At 44.6% G+C, this 17,974-nt stretch overlaps 1 protein-coding gene across 14 annotated transcripts in view; it reads left to right on the top strand.

The window, feature by feature from the left end:
• Window positions 1-17,974, top strand: part of DEPDC5 (DEP domain containing 5, GATOR1 subcomplex subunit) — a 119,526-nt gene that overhangs the window by 65,301 nt on the left and 36,251 nt on the right. For 10 of the 14 annotated variants that reach the window (XM_084799234.1, XM_084799235.1, XM_084799229.1 and 7 more), the window contains 7 exons: window positions 1,517-1,700; window positions 2,330-2,490; window positions 7,832-7,949; window positions 8,370-8,537; window positions 9,348-9,567; window positions 10,739-10,872; window positions 16,667-16,772. In XM_084799234.1, coding sequence (XP_084655360.1) covers window positions 1,517-1,700; window positions 2,330-2,490; window positions 7,832-7,949; window positions 8,370-8,537; window positions 9,348-9,567; window positions 10,739-10,872; window positions 16,667-16,772 — 1,091 coding nt within the window. The remainder of the gene's footprint in view (window positions 1-1,516; window positions 1,701-2,329; window positions 2,491-7,831; window positions 7,950-8,369; window positions 8,538-9,347; window positions 9,568-10,738; window positions 10,873-16,666; window positions 16,773-17,974) is intronic. The other 4 variants (XM_084799241.1, XM_084799238.1, XM_084799231.1 and 1 more) reach the window with 1 other exon arrangement.

The following is a 17,974-nucleotide window of genomic DNA, read 5'->3' as shown; positions in this document are numbered from 1 at the left end:
CTGTGGATTGATTAGGGCTCTTCTTCTGGTTTTATCCAGGAAGTAGGAACAAGCGCAGCTCCTTATCTGCCATGTGAGAAAGTTGGGGTGCAACTTCAGCTGTTTGGGGGTATAATTTGAATTCCCAGGTATTAATGACTCTGTAAGCTCTGCACAGAGATGGAATTAGGCCTATGTCCAATTATGTCTTCCCCAAGTCAGTGGTGTTGCTTGAAGCACTATGCCCCTGCTCTTAGCACACAAAACTTTTTCACCCATGTGAGGGTGCTGTGAGGCTGACAGAGCCACAGGGTTACACTGTGTCGTAATCTTGTTAACTGCTTATACACATGCATTTACAATATACAGTGTGTAAGTATCCCACTCAGTACTCAAAGGTATGGAGTCTTTTTTGTTGTTGTTTATTTCCTTTTACAGATTAAAAAAAGACAAAACAAAAAAGTCCTGACTTAAAAGATCTTAGAGTCAGTTTTATTTATAGACCTAGCTACCTGTCTATTTTCATCATTCAAATGAAATACCCGAGGGTGGTGCTGGCTCTGGCAAGAGCTCAGCAGCTGCATCCCATGGTGGTGGATGGATGGCATCACATGCAGAAAGGGGAAGCTAGGACTACCAAGAGATGCTTCCGGTTCCAGGAGAGCCACCCTGCCATCCCGAGGACACCTCTCCAGTGACCTCCCTCTGGGTTCCACCTGTTAGAGAATCTGTATTTCAAGACCCAAGTGCATGAGTCTAGTGGAACAAGCCACTCAGTGCTGCCTTTGTACCTGAAGTGGGTGGTCCTGTGCCCTAGCAGACATGCAATATCTGTAGTCATTTCTGGCTTTCACAGTAGAGTGCACTGCTGGGATCTTGTGTGAGTAGAGTCCAGTGTTGCTCCTCAGCCTCTCAGTGCCCAGCACAGCCCTCTGTAACAGAACGTCAGGAGTTAGTTACCAGTGTGGAGAACCTGCCCTATCCAGGGAGCAGATGTCAAACTCATGTCTCTAAAACTGCAGCCTTGTAACTGTCCCACACAGCCTCCTTCGTTCTGAAATCTGTTACTTGTGATTCTGAAAGTGTTCCTGTTTCTGCTGCTGTATGCTATATGCTCCCAATTAGGCTGAGCTTTCTTCCTTTCCTACCTGGACACTGCAGTCCTCTAAGGGAGACACTCTGGCCTGAGCCTTTCTTCTGCCCTCAGAATGTTAATTTGCTTTGATGTATAACCCTGCCTGCCCTGCAGTAACCTCACTGGCATTTCAGCTATAGCTTATGATCAGCAGAAAATGACAAACTGCGGCTGTGAATCCCATTTGCATGATGGGATTGGATAAGCATGTGTTGCATTATCTAACAAACTCTGTTTCTCTCTCTCTCTTTCTCCCTCCCCCATGCCCTTCCCTCTGCTCCCTCTATCCTGGCAATTTCTATCACCTTTTACCATGAACTTCACCCTTGCCTTCTCCCTACCTTCCACATCCCAAACCTGCCGTGGTGACCACATATACCTTTTCCCCGTTGTGCGAGGCAGTTCTGACACTGTCTGCTCCCCCTGTAGTGCCAGGCTTCTGTTGCACAGTTGGAGTGGATTGGAAGTCTCTTACTACTCCCGCATGCCTTCCCCTCACCACTGACTACTTTCCGGACCGCCAAGGCCTGCAGAATGACTACACAGAGGGCTGCTATGACCTCCTCCCAGAAGCAGACATGGACAGGTCAGTGCCCAAGAAAAGAGCAGTCAGCTTTGTTTGTGAGGGCTATGGGTATCCTGGACCACAAGTATAGAAAGAGAACACTCTCTGAACTTTTAAACCTTTCATGTCCTCCTATAGTGTTTGGGAAATTTGATGATGCAAGCATTGTTAGTTTCTCTAGAGTTTTGTTGACATTCAACAGTTTGTCTTCATTGATAACACATTTGCTAGTACAATTATTTTGGACACACTACCTATGATGTTGGTTGGTTGGCTGGTTTTGGTTTGTCTAGTTTCTCTGTGGAGCCTTGGCTGTCCTGGACTCTCTCTGTAGACCAGGCTGGCTTCAAACTCACAGAGATCCGCCAGCCTCTGCCTCCCAAGTGCTGGGACCAAAGGCGTGCGCCACCACGCCTGGCTTCTTGTTGTTGTTGTTCTGATTTTATTTTTTAAGGTTATTCTTTTTTTCTGCCTTCATTTCCTTCCTTGCTGAACTGATGATTTCTTGTAAAGCTGGTGTGCAGGTTATGGGTTTTATGAGCTGGTATAGAATGATAATCTGGGATGGAACAAGAGGAGAGACATCATGACAGTTAAGTGTCACTGCCCAAGATCAAGCGTGTCCACATGTTCAATCGTTTCTTTTCCAGGAGGGATGAGGAGGGTGTTCAAATGACAGCCCAGCAAGTGTTTGAAGAGTTCATTTGCCAGCGTCTCATGCAGGGCTACCAAATCATAGTACAGCCGAAGGCCCAGAAATCCAACACCACAGTCCCCCCTCCACTGAGCAGTAGCCCACTCTATAGCAGAGGTAAGTGAGTCTCCTTAAAGTTATATTTCTTCTTTTCTTTAGTCGGGGTGTGGGGGATGGGGTTGGGGTAGGGGGTTAAGACAGCATTTTTCAGTGTAGCCCTTGCTGTCCTGGACTTGCTTTGTAACTAGGCTGGCCTCAAACTCTCAGAGATTCATCTGCCTCTGCCTCTGCCTCCTTGAGTGCTGCTAGATCACAGGTGTGGACCTGCTTTCTTAAAGGATCCAGGACCACTAGGCCAAGGGTAGCACACTCACAATGGCCTGGGCCCTCCCCCATCAGTCACTAATTAACAAAGTGCTTATTAGGCTTGCTTATAGTCAGATCTTATAGAGACACTTTCTCATTTTAGGCTCCCTTATTTCTGATGACTATAGCTTGTGTCAAGTTGATGTAAAAACCAGCCTGCACAGGTATTAATTTTATCTTCAGCCCTCTTGGGGGTGACACAGCTCAGTCATAGAGTGCTTATCTAGTATGCATTAGGCCCTGGGTCACATCGTTAGCATCCAAACACAGAGAAAAACAATGGTAAAGAAAACCATTGAAACCAGGCTTGATGGACCCAACTTATTTGTTTTTGTTTTTTGTTTTTTTGTTTTTCAAGACAGGGTTTCTCTGTGTAGCCTTGGCTGTCCTGGACTCACTTTGTAGAACAGGCTCGCCTTGAATTTACAGCAATCCACCTGCCTCTGCCTCCCAAGTGCTGGGATTAAAGGCATGTGCCACCACGACTGGCTGATGGACCCAATTTATAATCCTAATATCCTTAATAGCCTGAGGTAGGAGATGTTGGGTGTCACAGGGCTGCAGGAAGAGTTTAGTTCTTCAACCCAAGAAGCAGTAGTGAGTTTACCTTTAGGTGTCACTGCCTACATCTAGCCTGGCCAGTCCCTGCTCTTGGCTGGATGGTGAGTGTCCCTTGTGAGTCTGTAACTCTAGCGTCCAGTGCTGGCCCTGACTGCTTCAAGAGCCTTACTCTCCACGGCTAGTTGTCAGAGGAAAACTCTTATTTCTCTGGTAATAAAAGTTACAGGTACCCTGTTACTGTCAGTATTGAGGAAGTTGCTTTCATAGCCACGCCATGCTGCTCCCTTGTTTCACATTTAATAAAATGTCATTTTATTGCAAGATGGTGTAACTAATTACAAGCTTAAGCTATATCTTGCTCATTTCAGTCAGGCAGCAAGTTCCTGCAAATTTCTTAGTCAGAAGTGATGACCAGCCAACTCCAGATGCAGAGCAAGGGCAGGAATCAGGCAGAATACCTTCCTGGCTAGGAGGGTCAAGCCACTGAGTGGACCTTGATCCTTTCTTAGGAAAGGTACACCATAATTTCAACAGACAGCTAGACAGGAGGAACACTTCACACAGACCAGTTCCCATTTAAGTTAAGTCCCTCTGGCCGTCTCGGGCGAGATAGATACATTCACATAACTGGCCGAGCTTGAGCCTTCTTGCGAGTAGCTGTAGATGCTCAGTGCGCCTGGCAATGGCCTCCTTTTCCTGCTATGCAGAAATGCTCTGTACCACATGCTTCTCCCCGAGTCTACCGCGTGCTCCTGCTCCCTGCGACGCAAAGTCCAGGTACTCCTTACCTCCTTATACGCTCTGTGCAGCCGTTCTCAGTAAGTGACCTTCAAGGCCACGGCAATGTTAGTCTCCCAAACATCGAAGCAGTGGTGTGGTGCTTCTCATGCCAGTCGCATCCTGGGTTTATTTGACGGCCAACTCCTTTACTTTTTCTAGTTGAACAATTTTTTGCTCATTAAGTTTATCAATAAATTCTCCAGCAGAGGCATCATATTTCTTAATCACATCAACCCTGCTACTGATGTGGTAGAGAAGGTCTCTCTGGGGTGATCACATAGATTTTGTTAGGGATAAAAAAATATAAGCAAGGGCCTGGAGAGAGGCTTAGAGGTTAAGAACACGGTCTGCTCTTCCAAATGTCCTGAGTTCAGTTCCCAGCAACCCCATGGTGGCTCACAACCATCTATAGATACTGAGATCTGGTGCCCTCTTCTGGCCTGAGAGCATACATACAGGTGAAACACTATATACATAATAAGTAATCTTTAAAAACAAACAAACAAACAAACAAAGCCCAGTTTCAAAAATGTAGACTTCTGTTACACCAGTTTTAGTGTAAAGGAACTGGGAAAATTCCTCAGGAATCAGCCCAAGCCTTACTTATGCTCCATATTCAGGAAGAGGTGGTACAGAGGCAAGATGTAGCTCTGCTGTGTGAAAGACCCTTGTTGCCTGCAATGTCCCTGGTCCCAGGACGGCCATGTTCCTCAGGCACTGTCCGCTGTGGCGGTGACAGAAAGTACTACCTGGGACAACATTGTCTTCAAAGGTCCAGACAGTGGTCTTTATGTCCCTGCAACCCCGGCCTAAGACTATCCAGCAAACTCCGGGAGTTACCTGTCCACTGGGGACGGTTTAACTTAACCACAAATGTGCTTGATCAATCACTAGGGTATGCCTAGTTTGGAATGAAGTGGTGGGGATCCTCTTCCTGGTGGCCAGCAGGTTGTTTAGAGCAGGAATGAGGGAGAGATGTGAACTGAGCACATTGACAGTCCTCGCTACTGTCCTCTCCCGGGCTTTGAAGCTACCTCTGCGCTGAATGAGAGCGAGCAGCACACTTTGTTTGCAGGGCATGAGGATTTTGCCTACGCTTTGTTGTTATTCTGTTTTGTTTGTTTGGCTTGGTTTTTTTGGTTGTTGCTTTGTGTTTTTTGTTTGTTTGCTTTTGTTTTGAGAAAGGGTTTCTCTGTGTAGCCCTGGCTATCCTGGAACTTGCTCTGTAGACTAGGTTGGCATAGAACTAGGAGACCCACCTGCCTCTGCCTCCCAAGTGCTGGGACTAAAGATGTGTGCCCCCACAGCCTAGCTGGCTTTGCTGTTCTTTATGGCAGTTTTTACTCTTTTGAACACTTGTCATATTTTTCTGATTCTTTGTTATTCCCCACTCTACTGTGTTTAATTCAGTTAAACTAAGTTTTTAAATGCTTACTCTGAGCATGGCACTTTTTTGGAGATGGGGTTCTCTGTCCTGGACTCACTATGTTGACCAGGTTGGCTTGGAACTCACAGAGATCCCCCTACCTCTGCCTCCCTGGGATTACAGGTGTGTGCCGCTGTGCCTGACTAGGGCATGGCACTTTCAACAGGAGCTAATTGAAAATATAAACAGTATTTACCTTTGGCCTCTTGGAACTTTATTTTAAACTTTAATTTTAATTTGTTCTTGAGACAAGGATTCTGTTGCCCAGTCTGACCACAAACTTCAAGACTCAAGCAATTTGCCTGTCTTAGTGTCCGTGTTGCTGGAGCCATAGATATGCACTACTGTGCCTGAGTCCTTGAAACTTTTCATGAGGGTTTATGTTTGGAGAGACACATACCTAAGGGGCTACATGTAACATAGTCACATGATTAGTGGGGCCTGACAGCTTTCCCCAGGAAGTCACCTTTGGTGGTGATATTAAGCGTCTCTCGAAGACGGGCTGGAGAGGTATCTCAGCCGGTAGGGGCACTGTAGCCGTGCCTGATGACCTGATCCCTAGAACCCACATGTAGAAGAAGAGAACCGAGCCTGCAAATTGTCTTCTGCCTTCGGTATGTTATAGTACACATATGTTCTTATGCTTCTGTATGTTATAGTATGCTTCTGTTCTTATGCTTCTGTATGTTACAGTACGCGTCTGTTCTTATGTTTCTGTATGTTATAGTACGCGTCTGTTCCTGTGCTTCTGTATGTTACAGTACGCGTCTGTTCCTGTGCTTCTGTATGTTACAGTACGCGTCTGTTCCTGTGCTTCTGTATGTTACAGTACGCGTCTGTTCCTGTGCGTCTGTATGTTACAGTACGCATCTGTTCCTGTGCTTCTGTATGTTACAGTACGCGTCTGTTCCTGTGCTTCTGTATGTTACAGTACGCGTCTGCTCCTGTGCTTCTGTATGTTACAGTACGCGTCTGTTCCTGTGCTTCTGTATGTTACAGTACGCGTCTGTTCCTGTGCTTCTGTATGTTACAGTACGCGTCTGTTCCTGTGCTTCTGTATGTTACAGTACGCGTCTGTTCCTGTGCTTCTGTATGTTACAGTACGCGTCTGTTCCTGTGCTTCTGTATGTTACAGTACGCGTCTGTTCCTGTGCTTCTGTATGTTACAGTACGCGTCTGTTCCTGTGCTTCTGTATGTTACAGTACGCGTCTGTTCCTGTGCTTCTGTATGTTACAGTACGCGTCTGTTCCTGTGCGTCTGTATGTTACAGTACGCGTCTGTTCCTGTGCTTCTGTATGTTACAGTACGCGTCTGTTCCTGTGCTTCTGTATGTTACAGTACGCGTCTGTTCCTATGCTTCTGTATGTTACAGTACGCGTCTGTTCCTATGCTTCTGTATGTTACAGTACGCGTCTGTTCCTATGCGTCTGTATGTTACAGTACGCGTCTGTTCTTATGCTTCTGTATGTTACAGTACGCATCTGTTCCTGTGCTTCTGTATGTTACAGTACGCGTCTGTTCCTATGCTTCTGTATGTTACAGTACGCGTCTGTTCCTATGCTTCTGTATGTTACAGTACGCGTCTGTTCCTATGCTTCTGTATGTTACAGTACGCGTCTGTTCTTATGCTTCTGTATGTTATAGTACGCGTATGTTCTTATGCTTCTGTATGTTATAGTACGCGTATGTTCTTATGCTCATGCACATACACACATAAAAAGAGTAGATAAATATAAACAACTTTTTTTTTTTTGTCTATAAGGTTTCAGTTAGTGGCTCAGGAAGAGAAGACAGAAGCAATGTCCAAACAGATGTATAGAGGCAAAAACTGCGTAAATAAATCTGTGCTCCTTTCAGACTGAAGCTGGGAGGAGCCATGGGAGGAATCAGAGCACAGGCCTGGAGTGAGGACCGATATCCCACATGTTTCCCAAACCTGTTACCTTTACTCCAGAGGCCTGCACACAGGTCAGGGTGTGGCGTCCAGGAGCTCCAGCATCTTCTGCTCTCGTTTGCTATTAGTTAGCTTAAGAACAGGAAAATCAAGCAGGCAGAGGCAAGCAGATCGCTGTGAGTTCAAGGCCAGCTTGGTCTACAAAGTGAGTCCAGGATAGTCAAGGCTACACAGAGAAACCCTGTCTGGGAAAAAAAAACACACAAACACAAAAAACCAGGAAATTCTGCCAGTTTCTGGAATGTTGTTTTTTAGCCAAGAATAATCCCTCTGTGAGCAGCCTCTCAGAACAGTGTTTCTTCTTTTCTTTCTTTTTATGTCTATCTTTGTGGATCAAAAGCTTTTTTTTCTCTCTCTCTCTCTCTATTAGGCCTTGTGTCCCGAAACCGCCCTGAGGAGGAGGGCCAGTATTGGCTGAGTATGGGCAGAACGTTCCATAAGGTGACACTCAAGGACAAGATGATCACAGTAACACGATACCTTCCCAAGTGAGTCCTTGGATGTTTACGGTCTTTGGTGGCCATCCTGAATTTTGTCTGATTTTTGTCTGCACACTAAATTGTGTGTAAAACAGTATGTGTATAAGAAATTGAATGATTCCCTTAGAAGGCTGGCTTTGCTTTAAAATGACTTCTAGGTTTAGAGTTTACAACTTCCAACAGGCAACTGATTCAGTTTCTAAAGCTTAGAGTGATTCACATCAAGTATATTAAAAATCGAAGGATGAATGTAAGAAAAGAACGAAAAGTTTAAGAAGATCTGAGAATTTTCCACTATGGTCTCCAAGGATAAGCTTTGGGGACTGAGCCCAGGATAGTGCCAAATACACTGAGACAGGAAAAGGGTGGTGGTGGTGGTGGTGGGTACAGGTTGCTTTTAAATACCCAGGCACATGCTTTGTTTTCCAGGTACCCTTATGAATCTGCCCAGATCCATTACACCTACAGCCTCTGCCCCTCCCACTCAGACTCGGAGTTTGTCTCCTGTTGGGTGGAATTCTGCCATGAACGGCTAGAGGAATATAAGTGGAATTACTTAGATCAGTATATTTGCTCTGCCGGCTCTGAAGATTTCAGGTTAGAGAGATGCTTTACGTTCCCATCCTTGCTGCTCTGGGTATATGCATCTTTTATCATCTGTTCTTTTGTCTGATGTCTGTTTTGTTTTCCCTAAAATTGTAATAACAGAGCATGCGTGCGTTGTGTTAAATTCTGTGTGACTAGAGGTGATGGTTATGTAACAGTGTTAATATACTTAATGCCATTGACATATGCACTCAAAATGGGTTAAAGTGATATATTTTATCATGTATATTTTATTGCCCCTAGAAAGACAAAGCAGAACTCAGTCACAATGTGCTCTTTGGTGCGAGTGTCAGCACAGAACATAAACTCAGTGGAGGAACTTAGGTCCATAGAGATTGCAGGATGTGCCTGTGGCCACCTGGCTACATCTATGATTCAGTCTTGTTTTATTTAAATAAATAGGATAGTTACCTGTCTGTGTGTTTTCACATGTGTGCTTGTATACAGGTGTATACATTTTTAGCAAATATAAGGATTAATGTCACCCCATGCTTTCAGGATTTTGCTCTCTTGCTGTCTGGTAGCCTTGTGGTTGTGATGTCTGCTTTTCTGTCTGCTTTGCAGGGGATGGTGGACAGCTGCTTCACTGGGTCTGGGTTCACAGGGCTATTGTCATGGCTCTGGGGTTAAAGCAGAAGCCACCTTGTGGTCTTCCCTGTGATTTCCCCGCCTAGTGTCTTAAGCAAAGTCATTTGGGGCAGCAAAACAGGACTGTCTCACGTCAGCTTCAGAGAGCTCTCCAGGGTGGCTTTATTATTTATTTACTCTTTCTCACCACCACTCTGTTATCCTTGGCTCTAGTTTAATTGAGTCTCTGAAGTTCTGGAGAACCCGATTCCTACTCCTGCCAGCCTGTGTCACTGCCACCAAGCGCATCACAGAAGGGGAGGTGCACTGTGACATCTACGGGGACAAGCCCCGTGCAGATGAAGATGAGTGGCAGCTCCTGGATGGCTTCATCCGCTTTGTAGAGGGTTTAAACCGCATCCGCAGGCGCCATCGCTCAGACCGCATGATTCGGGTAAGGGCTCTCAGAGCTCCTGGGGACTGCGCCTGGACTGGGATGCAGGCTCCACCTCCTCTTCTCTCATCAGCTGGATGACTCATCCCATGACTGCCGAACATGTGTCTGAAATTCCACTCGGTGTGTTCCCCCCTGCTGTAGGATGAAAGAGAGGAGATTGGTGCCAGCAGTGACTGATGTTGCTTTATGGCTTGAGCTGCCCCGTCTAGCTGAGGACATAGCGCCTACTGTGTAGTCCCCCTAGTGGGACCCAGTATTGGGCGCAGCTGCTGTGTCATGTGGCACTGAATAGCTGAGTAACAGCTCATAAGAGGTTAACAGCAGCAGACCTTCCTTTTAGAGGTTGTCACTCAGTGGAGAAAGTGAGGCTTATGAAGGCTCTAAGATATGCCTGAGGCCACCCAGGCATTAACAGACAGATACGTGATTCAGCATAGTTTTGCTTAAATTAATATATAGTATAATTGACTCTTTGTGTGTGTGTGTGTGTCTGTGTGTGTGTAAACAGGTATATGCAAAATACAAGGATTCATGCTACCAAACACCACAATCAAATAAACAGTTCCTCAGAGGTAGACCACCTGTCTGGCATTTGAGAGACTGAATTTGATCCCCTCAACTGGAAGGAAAAACAAAAAAGCTTCATGCTGCCCCTTGCAGTCATTTTCTTCCTATCTCTATCTCCTAGCAACCATTAGTCTTTTCTAATGTTTTAAAAATGCTATCATGTAATATAAGAGCATTTGAGGCTTGCTTCTTCACGCAGCATTATGCTTTGGGATTCATCCAAGTTTGTGTATTAGTAATTCATTACTTTTAGTCTTGTGATAGTGTTCCTTTGTCAGCCCTATTTCTAACCTCAGGCTCCTTTTCCCACACCAGCTACCTTCTGTGCACAAGATCCCTTGTGAATGGAAACCTTGGAATGTATATGTCGACAGAGCTTTTAGCTTTAAAAAGGACCAACTTTATTTTGAATTCTAACTCTAGTGGGATTTGGAGCTGCTTGGTTAAGCAGCCTCTCTGAGCCTTAACACAGAGAACCTGTGTTCCTCTGCTGAGCTAGCTGGGTTCCCAGGGTCCAGAGATGCAGCAGTGTGAGCCGAGCTGTGAGCGCCGTCTCAGCGCCTGCCTGGCCTAACGGACTGTCCCCTCTTCCATGCTTTAGAAAGGAACCACCATGAAAGGCTTGCAGATGACTGGGCCCATCTCTGCACACTCCCTCGAGTCAACAGCACCCCCTGTTGGGAAGAAAGGAACCTCAGCTCTGTCTGCCCTGCTGGAGATGGAGGCTAGTCAGAAGTAAGTGCCTGGTTAAAAAGAAACCATTCCCCGGGCCCCAGTAGACTTTAAGGTATTTCAGTTACCTGAGCAAGGTGAGATATGATTTCCATATGTAATTAAGAAGATATTACATACAAGGGTGCAAGGATGGAGAGCTACACAGAGAAACCCAGTCTCAAACAAAAGAAAAGGGGGGAAATACTTTGTGTCTGTGGTATAAATAAAGCCTGGACTTCAAGGCAGGCCTATTTTGTTAGTTAAGAGCAGTAGCTGCCTAGTTTTAGTTCCCAGCACCCATGGTGGCACCCAGCTGTCAGTAACTGCAGTTCCAAGGGTTCCAGCACCTTTCGTGGCCTCTGTGCACACTGTGCTGCTCATAATGGGCTGAGCCCTTCCCATCAATCGCTGATTAAGAGCATGCCCTACAGGCTTGCCTACAGCCTGATCTTATGGAGGCGTTGTTCTCAGTTGAGGTTCCCTCTCTAGGATGACTCTAGCCTGTGTCAAGTTGGCATAAAATTATACTGCACAGGCTGTTTTTAGGGATGAGTCCCATGGCTAGAGTGGCTTGGTGGGTGGGTGCCAGGAGGTAGAGTTGGGTGGGAGAAAAGGACAGAGAGGTGCAAACAAACAGCAGCGTACCCGCAAATCTGCAAATGGGAAGAGGAAAGGGACAAATTGAACTCTCCTGAGAGCTCTGGGTTCTTGTTGGGAAGACCAGGAAAGGCTTCAGGATTTTGCCAGCAGGTTCTCCCTGACTGCAGAAAAGAACGAAGAACATATGTTTCTAGGAGCGGTGTGAAAATGGAGGTAAAAAAGATCTTATTTGAATTTGTCAGTGAGTCACTGTTTAGTATGCACCAATGAGCCTCTTTCTGCTCAGACTGGGAAAAGCAAGCCATCTTATGCTTGTAGCATTCCCCAGGGTGGATGATAAGGCTTTCAGCTAAGCCCAGACAAGATCCAGGTTAGAGACCTGCGTCCTTTCCTTGTCCCAGTATTTTGGGAGGCTGAAGGTAGGTTAAAAGCCAGACTTTTATGTAGTGTTTATTTACACAATACTTTTTGTTTGCCTTTCTTCTTTCCTTCCTTCCTTCCTTCCTTCTTTCTTTCTTTCTCCTCCTGGTGTTTCAAGACAGGATTTCTCTGTGTAGCCCTGGCTATGTAGAGCAAGCTGGCCTCAAAGTCACAGAGATCTGTCTGCTTCCGCCTCCTGAGTGCTGGGATTAAAGGTGTGTCCCACTACTGCCCATCTTGTTTGCTTTTCCTTGTCTTCTGCTAAACTAAGCAAATTCAGTTGTATTTGTTGTGATAACCAATGTTACAGCAACATGAGAAAGGGCTTTAAGTTCTTCATAGTCTTGCCATCTTACTGTAACTATTTCCTCCAGTTCCCTGCCAGTCTTTATCTGTGTGCACATTCCCTTGATTGGGCTCTTGTAGAGTCAGCTCTATGCTGACTAACAGCAGTGGGCTGGGCTGGCCAGCAGATACTGACCTGAAGGCTTTTCTGCTTTCATGAGATGAGGATAACCCAATGCATCTAAATTGGGGTAAGAACTGACAGACAGATGTTCTCATATCCTGTGCAGAATATCTCCTTGCTAAAGACAGTCCAACCGTGTGGTAGAGCCCTATCCTCCTTTAAGTTTGTGAAAGATATTTGCCTACTTGTGTCTTGCTGTTTAGTGTAAGCTGGCTTCCTCCTGCCAATCACATATGGCTCAGGCTTTGTGTAGGATTTGCTGCTTCCCTTCTTCTTAGAATAGAGTGTGCCCTGTATATGTCCTCACATCTGTATCTGTATGTATTCACTGTAGCAGGTTATGTGCTACTAGACAGCACTGCCTCACCCAGGAATGAATGCCTGTTTCTGGTGTGAGGGTTAGCACCTAGAAGGCAGTTCAGTAAATGTGGATGCTTACGTGCCTATGAGGCAACTGAGGCTCGCTGCCATTGCTGTCCCAGTTATGACCCATTGCTGCAGCCATCAAGACACGCCAAAGAAAGTCACAGTGTGTGTTTGTGGCTATAACTCAGAAGACTGACTGTAGATTGTATAACAGTGTGACAGAGAAAGACAGCTTAATATTAGTGGACAAAGAAGACAAGCAAGTGTGTCTTCTGCTTCTCCTATAAATTATACCTCAAAATAACCAATTAGTTGGGAATTTTATTTCTTTCTAAAATATGTTGCTAGAGCTGGAGAGATGGCTCAGAGGTTAAGAACACTGTCTGCTCTTCCAGAGGTCCTGAGTTCAATTCCCAGCAACCACATGGTGGCTCACAACCACTTATACCCTCCAATGCCCTCCTCTGGTGTGCAGGTGTACATGCAGATAGAACATTCATATAAATAAAATTAAAAAATAAATTGAAAAATAAAGTATGTTGCTAATAAATAACAGAAAATGCTAGAATATCACTGTGTATAGGCCACTAAAGAATTAAAGGAGCTAGAAAGTCATCAGCAAAGGCAGTACACAGCGCCGCAGAGGAAGAATCCCCGCCCCCAGCTGAATCTAAAGCTAACTAAACGTTCAGGTCTAGCTCATAGTTCTCGGGAAGTTCAGGGCACGGGGAGGACAACATGGACTCATGCAAGGAATGGACTCAGCACGTCTAGATCATGTGCCTTATGGGAGAAGTTTAGACCTTAAAGACTGCTTACTTCCCAACAGAGGCCTTCGGTGTCTTTGTTTTGGACACATTGTAACATTTTTGAGACAATTGGGGAAATATTTGGTTGTAGTTGTGTTTCTTTAAAAGTTACTTTGTTGCCGAGTGCGGTGGCACAGGCCTTTAATCCCAGCACTCCCAGCAGAGGCAGGCAGATGGCTATGATTTCCAGGCTAGCCTGATCTACAAAGTGAATCTAGGACAGCCGAGGCTACACAGAGAAACACTGTCTCGAAAAACAACAACAACAAAAAGTTACTTTCTTTTAAAGATTTGCTATGATATAGATGTTGCTGTGTGAGTTTTGTTCCAGATAATTAGTGTGAGTAAGCAGGGAAATTGTTTCCCACTAAGTAATTTTAGTGGCTGAATATACAGGGTGCCTATAAATTATCCTCTTCTTTTGTTTAGTTTGCCTTTTATTTATATTCGATTATCTCACAGTGGTAGAGCACTTGCTATAGTGAACGTAGGTTTGATCTCTGCACCACCCCAACCCCTCATACAGAGACATAATATGAGAAATGTTACAGATTAGGTTGCCAGGGAGACAGACCAAGATTTGAAATATGTAAGCTGTTTATTAAGTTATTTCTTGGGTCAACACCCATAGGAGGCAGTGGAAAGAATCAGGGTTGGGCTCTGTCTTATTACACCCAGTGACAGCCTCAGGGTTACTACATGAGCACTGGAGATAGACGGTCATCTTTCAGAGGTAATCTGGCTTTTGGCAACACCATTGCTTGACTATGGCTATTCAGGGGAGGAGCGTGATCTTAGGCCAACCTGCTCTGCATTTGGGGCTCCCAGCTGCTGAAGAAAATAGGCCATAGCTAAGGATTTGGCTTTGAAGTACCCAGCCTTGTCTGTGGGTGATGTATTTGTGGATTCGCCCACCCACTGGCCTAAAATTGAGTCTGAGGGTGGCAAGGTGGCTCAGTGGGTAAAGACTCTTGCTGCCAAGCCTGATGACCTGTGTTCCCCAGAACCAACATGGTAGAAAGAGAACCAACTCTTGTAAATTGTTCTCTAACTTTGATTTACATGGGAGTTGTAGCATGAGCCACATCCTGCCCCAATAAAGAAATATATTTTTTTCTTTTAAATAAAGTCAGTATTAAATGTATGTACTTTTTCTTATTCCATAAACAGTGCTCTATAATATAGTATTTATATTATATTTGGTACCATAAGTAATATAAAGATGGTTTAAAGTATATGGAAGGTTAAAAACAAAACAAAACAAAACAAAAAGAGCACATGTAACTCAAGCACTGGGGAGGTAGAAGAATGTCAGTCAAGAGTTTTAGATCATACGTAGCTGCCTAGGAAGTTCAAAGCTAAACTGAGCTGAATGAGACCCTGTCTCAAAAAAATAGATGATGGGGCTAGAGAGATGGCTCAGTAGTTACGAGCACTGGCTGCTCTTACAGAGGATGCAGATTTCTAGCCATTAGGGTACCCACATGGGGATGAGAGTCACCGCACCGATAACTGGGGAAGATGCTGTTCATACTCCAGCAATGGTGAAGCTGCAGGAGTCGTTTCAAATTTAGCAAATAATACAATGAGATCTGAAAACAACATACTGGAGTTTACAGTTAGTTTTCAGGAGAAAGAGGTATTGGGGATTGAGCACATGGCCTTTGCATGCTCAGCAGGACTTTTACTACCAAACTATATCTCCAGCCCTTGGGTTTTGTTTTTTTATGTATTTTAGGCTGGACTTGAACTCAGGATCCTCCTGACTCAGCCTCCCCAGTGCTGGGATTATAGGTTTGTGCTACCATGACCAGGTTTTTTATCTTCCATATACCTTAGGCCATCTTTATATTACTTATGAAATACTGCATTCAGTTCATTTTAGTTGGGGAAAAATTGGAAACCAAACATGTAGCTATGCATTAATATGTGTCAGAACAGATATCATAAGAAAATCATACTTGTCTTACTTTATGACTTGGGGAAGGAGGGAATATAATTTTGTCAGAAGAATCAATACAAATCCCTTTAAAGTATGTAGAACAAATACAAACCCCCCTAGTTAGTTGATGCTGCATGCCACCGCAGGGCTGATTTTTAGAATGTGTTTTTGTTGAATGAGTGAGATCTCATTCTGTTACCTAGACTGTCCTGAAACCACTAGCTGTAAATGGTCATCTTGGTCAGACTGTAGCACATGACAGCCTACAATGATTTTTTAAAAATGTATATGGGTTTTTGCGTGCATGTATGCCTGTGTTACCACATGCACACTTGGTGCTTGAAGAGCCTTGAAGAAGGCATTGGATCTCCTGGAACTGAACTTAAGCCACCATATGGGTGCTGGGAATTAAACCCAGGTCTTCTTGAAAAACAGCTATTGCTGAGCCATATCTCTAACCCCACAATGATTTTTTTAACTAAAATTTTAGTATTCAAAAACATGTTTAAAAATGTTTGTTATGAAATATTCATATAAGCAGCATCATACCTTGTCAATATTGCTACTTCCTGCAGTTGCCTGTCCTTTCATTTCCCTCTTCCTCCCCTTAAATTGTGCTCTTTCTGTTTGTTTGGGTTTTTGGTTATTTGGTTTTTTGTTTTAGTTTGTTTTGTTTGTTTGTTTTTGTTTTTGTTTTTGTTTTTAGACAGGGTTTCTTTGTGTAGCTCTGGCTGTCTTGGAACTCTCTCTGTAGACCAAGCTGGCCTCGAACTCACAGAGATCCACCTGCCTCTGCTTCCTGAGTGCTGGAATTAAAGGCGCATACACCACCACTGCCCTGCTTGCTTACTTGGTCTTTTTGAGACAAGGTCTCTCTGTTATACAGCTCTGGCTGTTCTGGAATGCTTTATGGAGACCAGTATGTCCTCAGACTCACAGAGTTCCACCTGGGATTAAAGGGTGTAGATTTGGTGGCAAGCACCTTTACCCACTGAGCCATTTCACTGGTCCTGGAATTTTTTTTTCCCCCAACTGGGCTATTTTCTGATACATTGTAGAGGACTAATGGCTATTTAACACAATTTAGTGGTATTAGGTGTGCCATGATGGGCCTGAAAAAAAAAAACAAGGTGGAAACAAAGGTGGAAACAGCCGTGCTGCCTTCTTGTAGACTAACTTGGATCCTTCTCTCTATTTTTCTTCTTTCAGGTGCCTAGGAGAACAGCAGGCAGCTGTGCATGGAAAAAGTTCCTCTCAGCCAGCTGAGAACAGCAGTGTTGCTATGACTCCTACCTATGTGGACAGCCCACGAAAGGTAAAGGTGGCTCATCAGAGGGGACTGTTGCTGTGTGCTCTCCGGAGCCCATGTGAAGGCAGAACATACAGCCATGATCAATTGGGCTGGAGCTGTAGATAAATTCTACCTCAAACCCTGTTGAGGCTCTGCTGTCCTTTATCAGGAAATCCTGTTGACGGTAGCAAGTGCAACTCTACTCGGGGGCAGCATATGAGTCAGCCACACAGAACTGTATGGGTCTAGGCCTGAGCTTTGGACTTTGCTTTGGAATTTGACTTGAGCTTTGGAATTTGCTGTCTAGTTTCCATCAGTGTCACTGTTCACTCTACCACAAGGGAGCCGCAAGTCCTGAAGCACCATCCACACAGATCTGTTCTTTTTGATAATGGAATTCCTATTCTTTTGTTGGCTTGTTTTGTTTTTTGTTTGTTTGAAGACTCCTGAGAAATACTGGGAAAGAAAAATGCAAACAAAGCTGAGGCTCTAGGCCTTTGTTCAGCATCATAGCAAGTGCAGCAGAAAACTCCTAGGTCACGCTTTTGTGTCCTCTGGAACGTTCAACTCATCGTTCTGTGTGGCAGGGTGCACTGACTCTGTGTTCTCTTATCTAGTTTTTACTACTGGGGAGTGAAAGAGAAGCCACCATTTTTTATGATTTTCGCCATATTTTATATCTAATTTCATATTTACTAATTTTACTCATTATAAAAGTTTTCCCATGTCACTTTTTTCAACTTTTTGTTTAAGTTTTAGGGATTCAACCAAAACTTTTTTCCATGCTAGGCAAGCAGTCTACAATCAAACTAAGCTCTCAATTCCTATAACACGATGTTGACTGCAACTTTGGACTAGGGTTGTGGCTCAAAGGTAGAGCATGTGTGTGGCCTCTATGCATTGCTGACCCTGGGAATAGCCTTAGGGTCCCAGGGCAGTCTGTGTACAAAGGAATGCTCTCTTGGCCAAAACATTTTTTTTTTTAACTTGAGTTTACAAACTCAGGCCAAATTTGATCTTCAATACTACATACACACAGGAAACTTGTTTAAAATGTAAATGTTTTCTTATTTTCAAGATCAATTTTAGCCAGGTGTGGTAGGGCACACCTTTAATCCCAGCACGCAGGAGGCAGAGGCAGGCAGATTTCTGAATTTGAGGCCAGGCTAGTCTTCAGAGTGAGTTCCAGGACAGCCAGGGCTACATAGAGAGAACCTGTCTGGTGG

The sequence above is a fragment of the Acomys minous genome (genome assembly GCF_964271855.1).
Source record: "Acomys minous genome assembly, chromosome: 10".
In the NCBI taxonomy this organism is placed as follows: domain Eukaryota; kingdom Metazoa; phylum Chordata; class Mammalia; order Rodentia; family Muridae; genus Acomys; species Acomys minous.
Note: the sequence above shows the minus strand (reverse complement) of the source record. Positions and strands in the feature narration are given on the sequence as shown.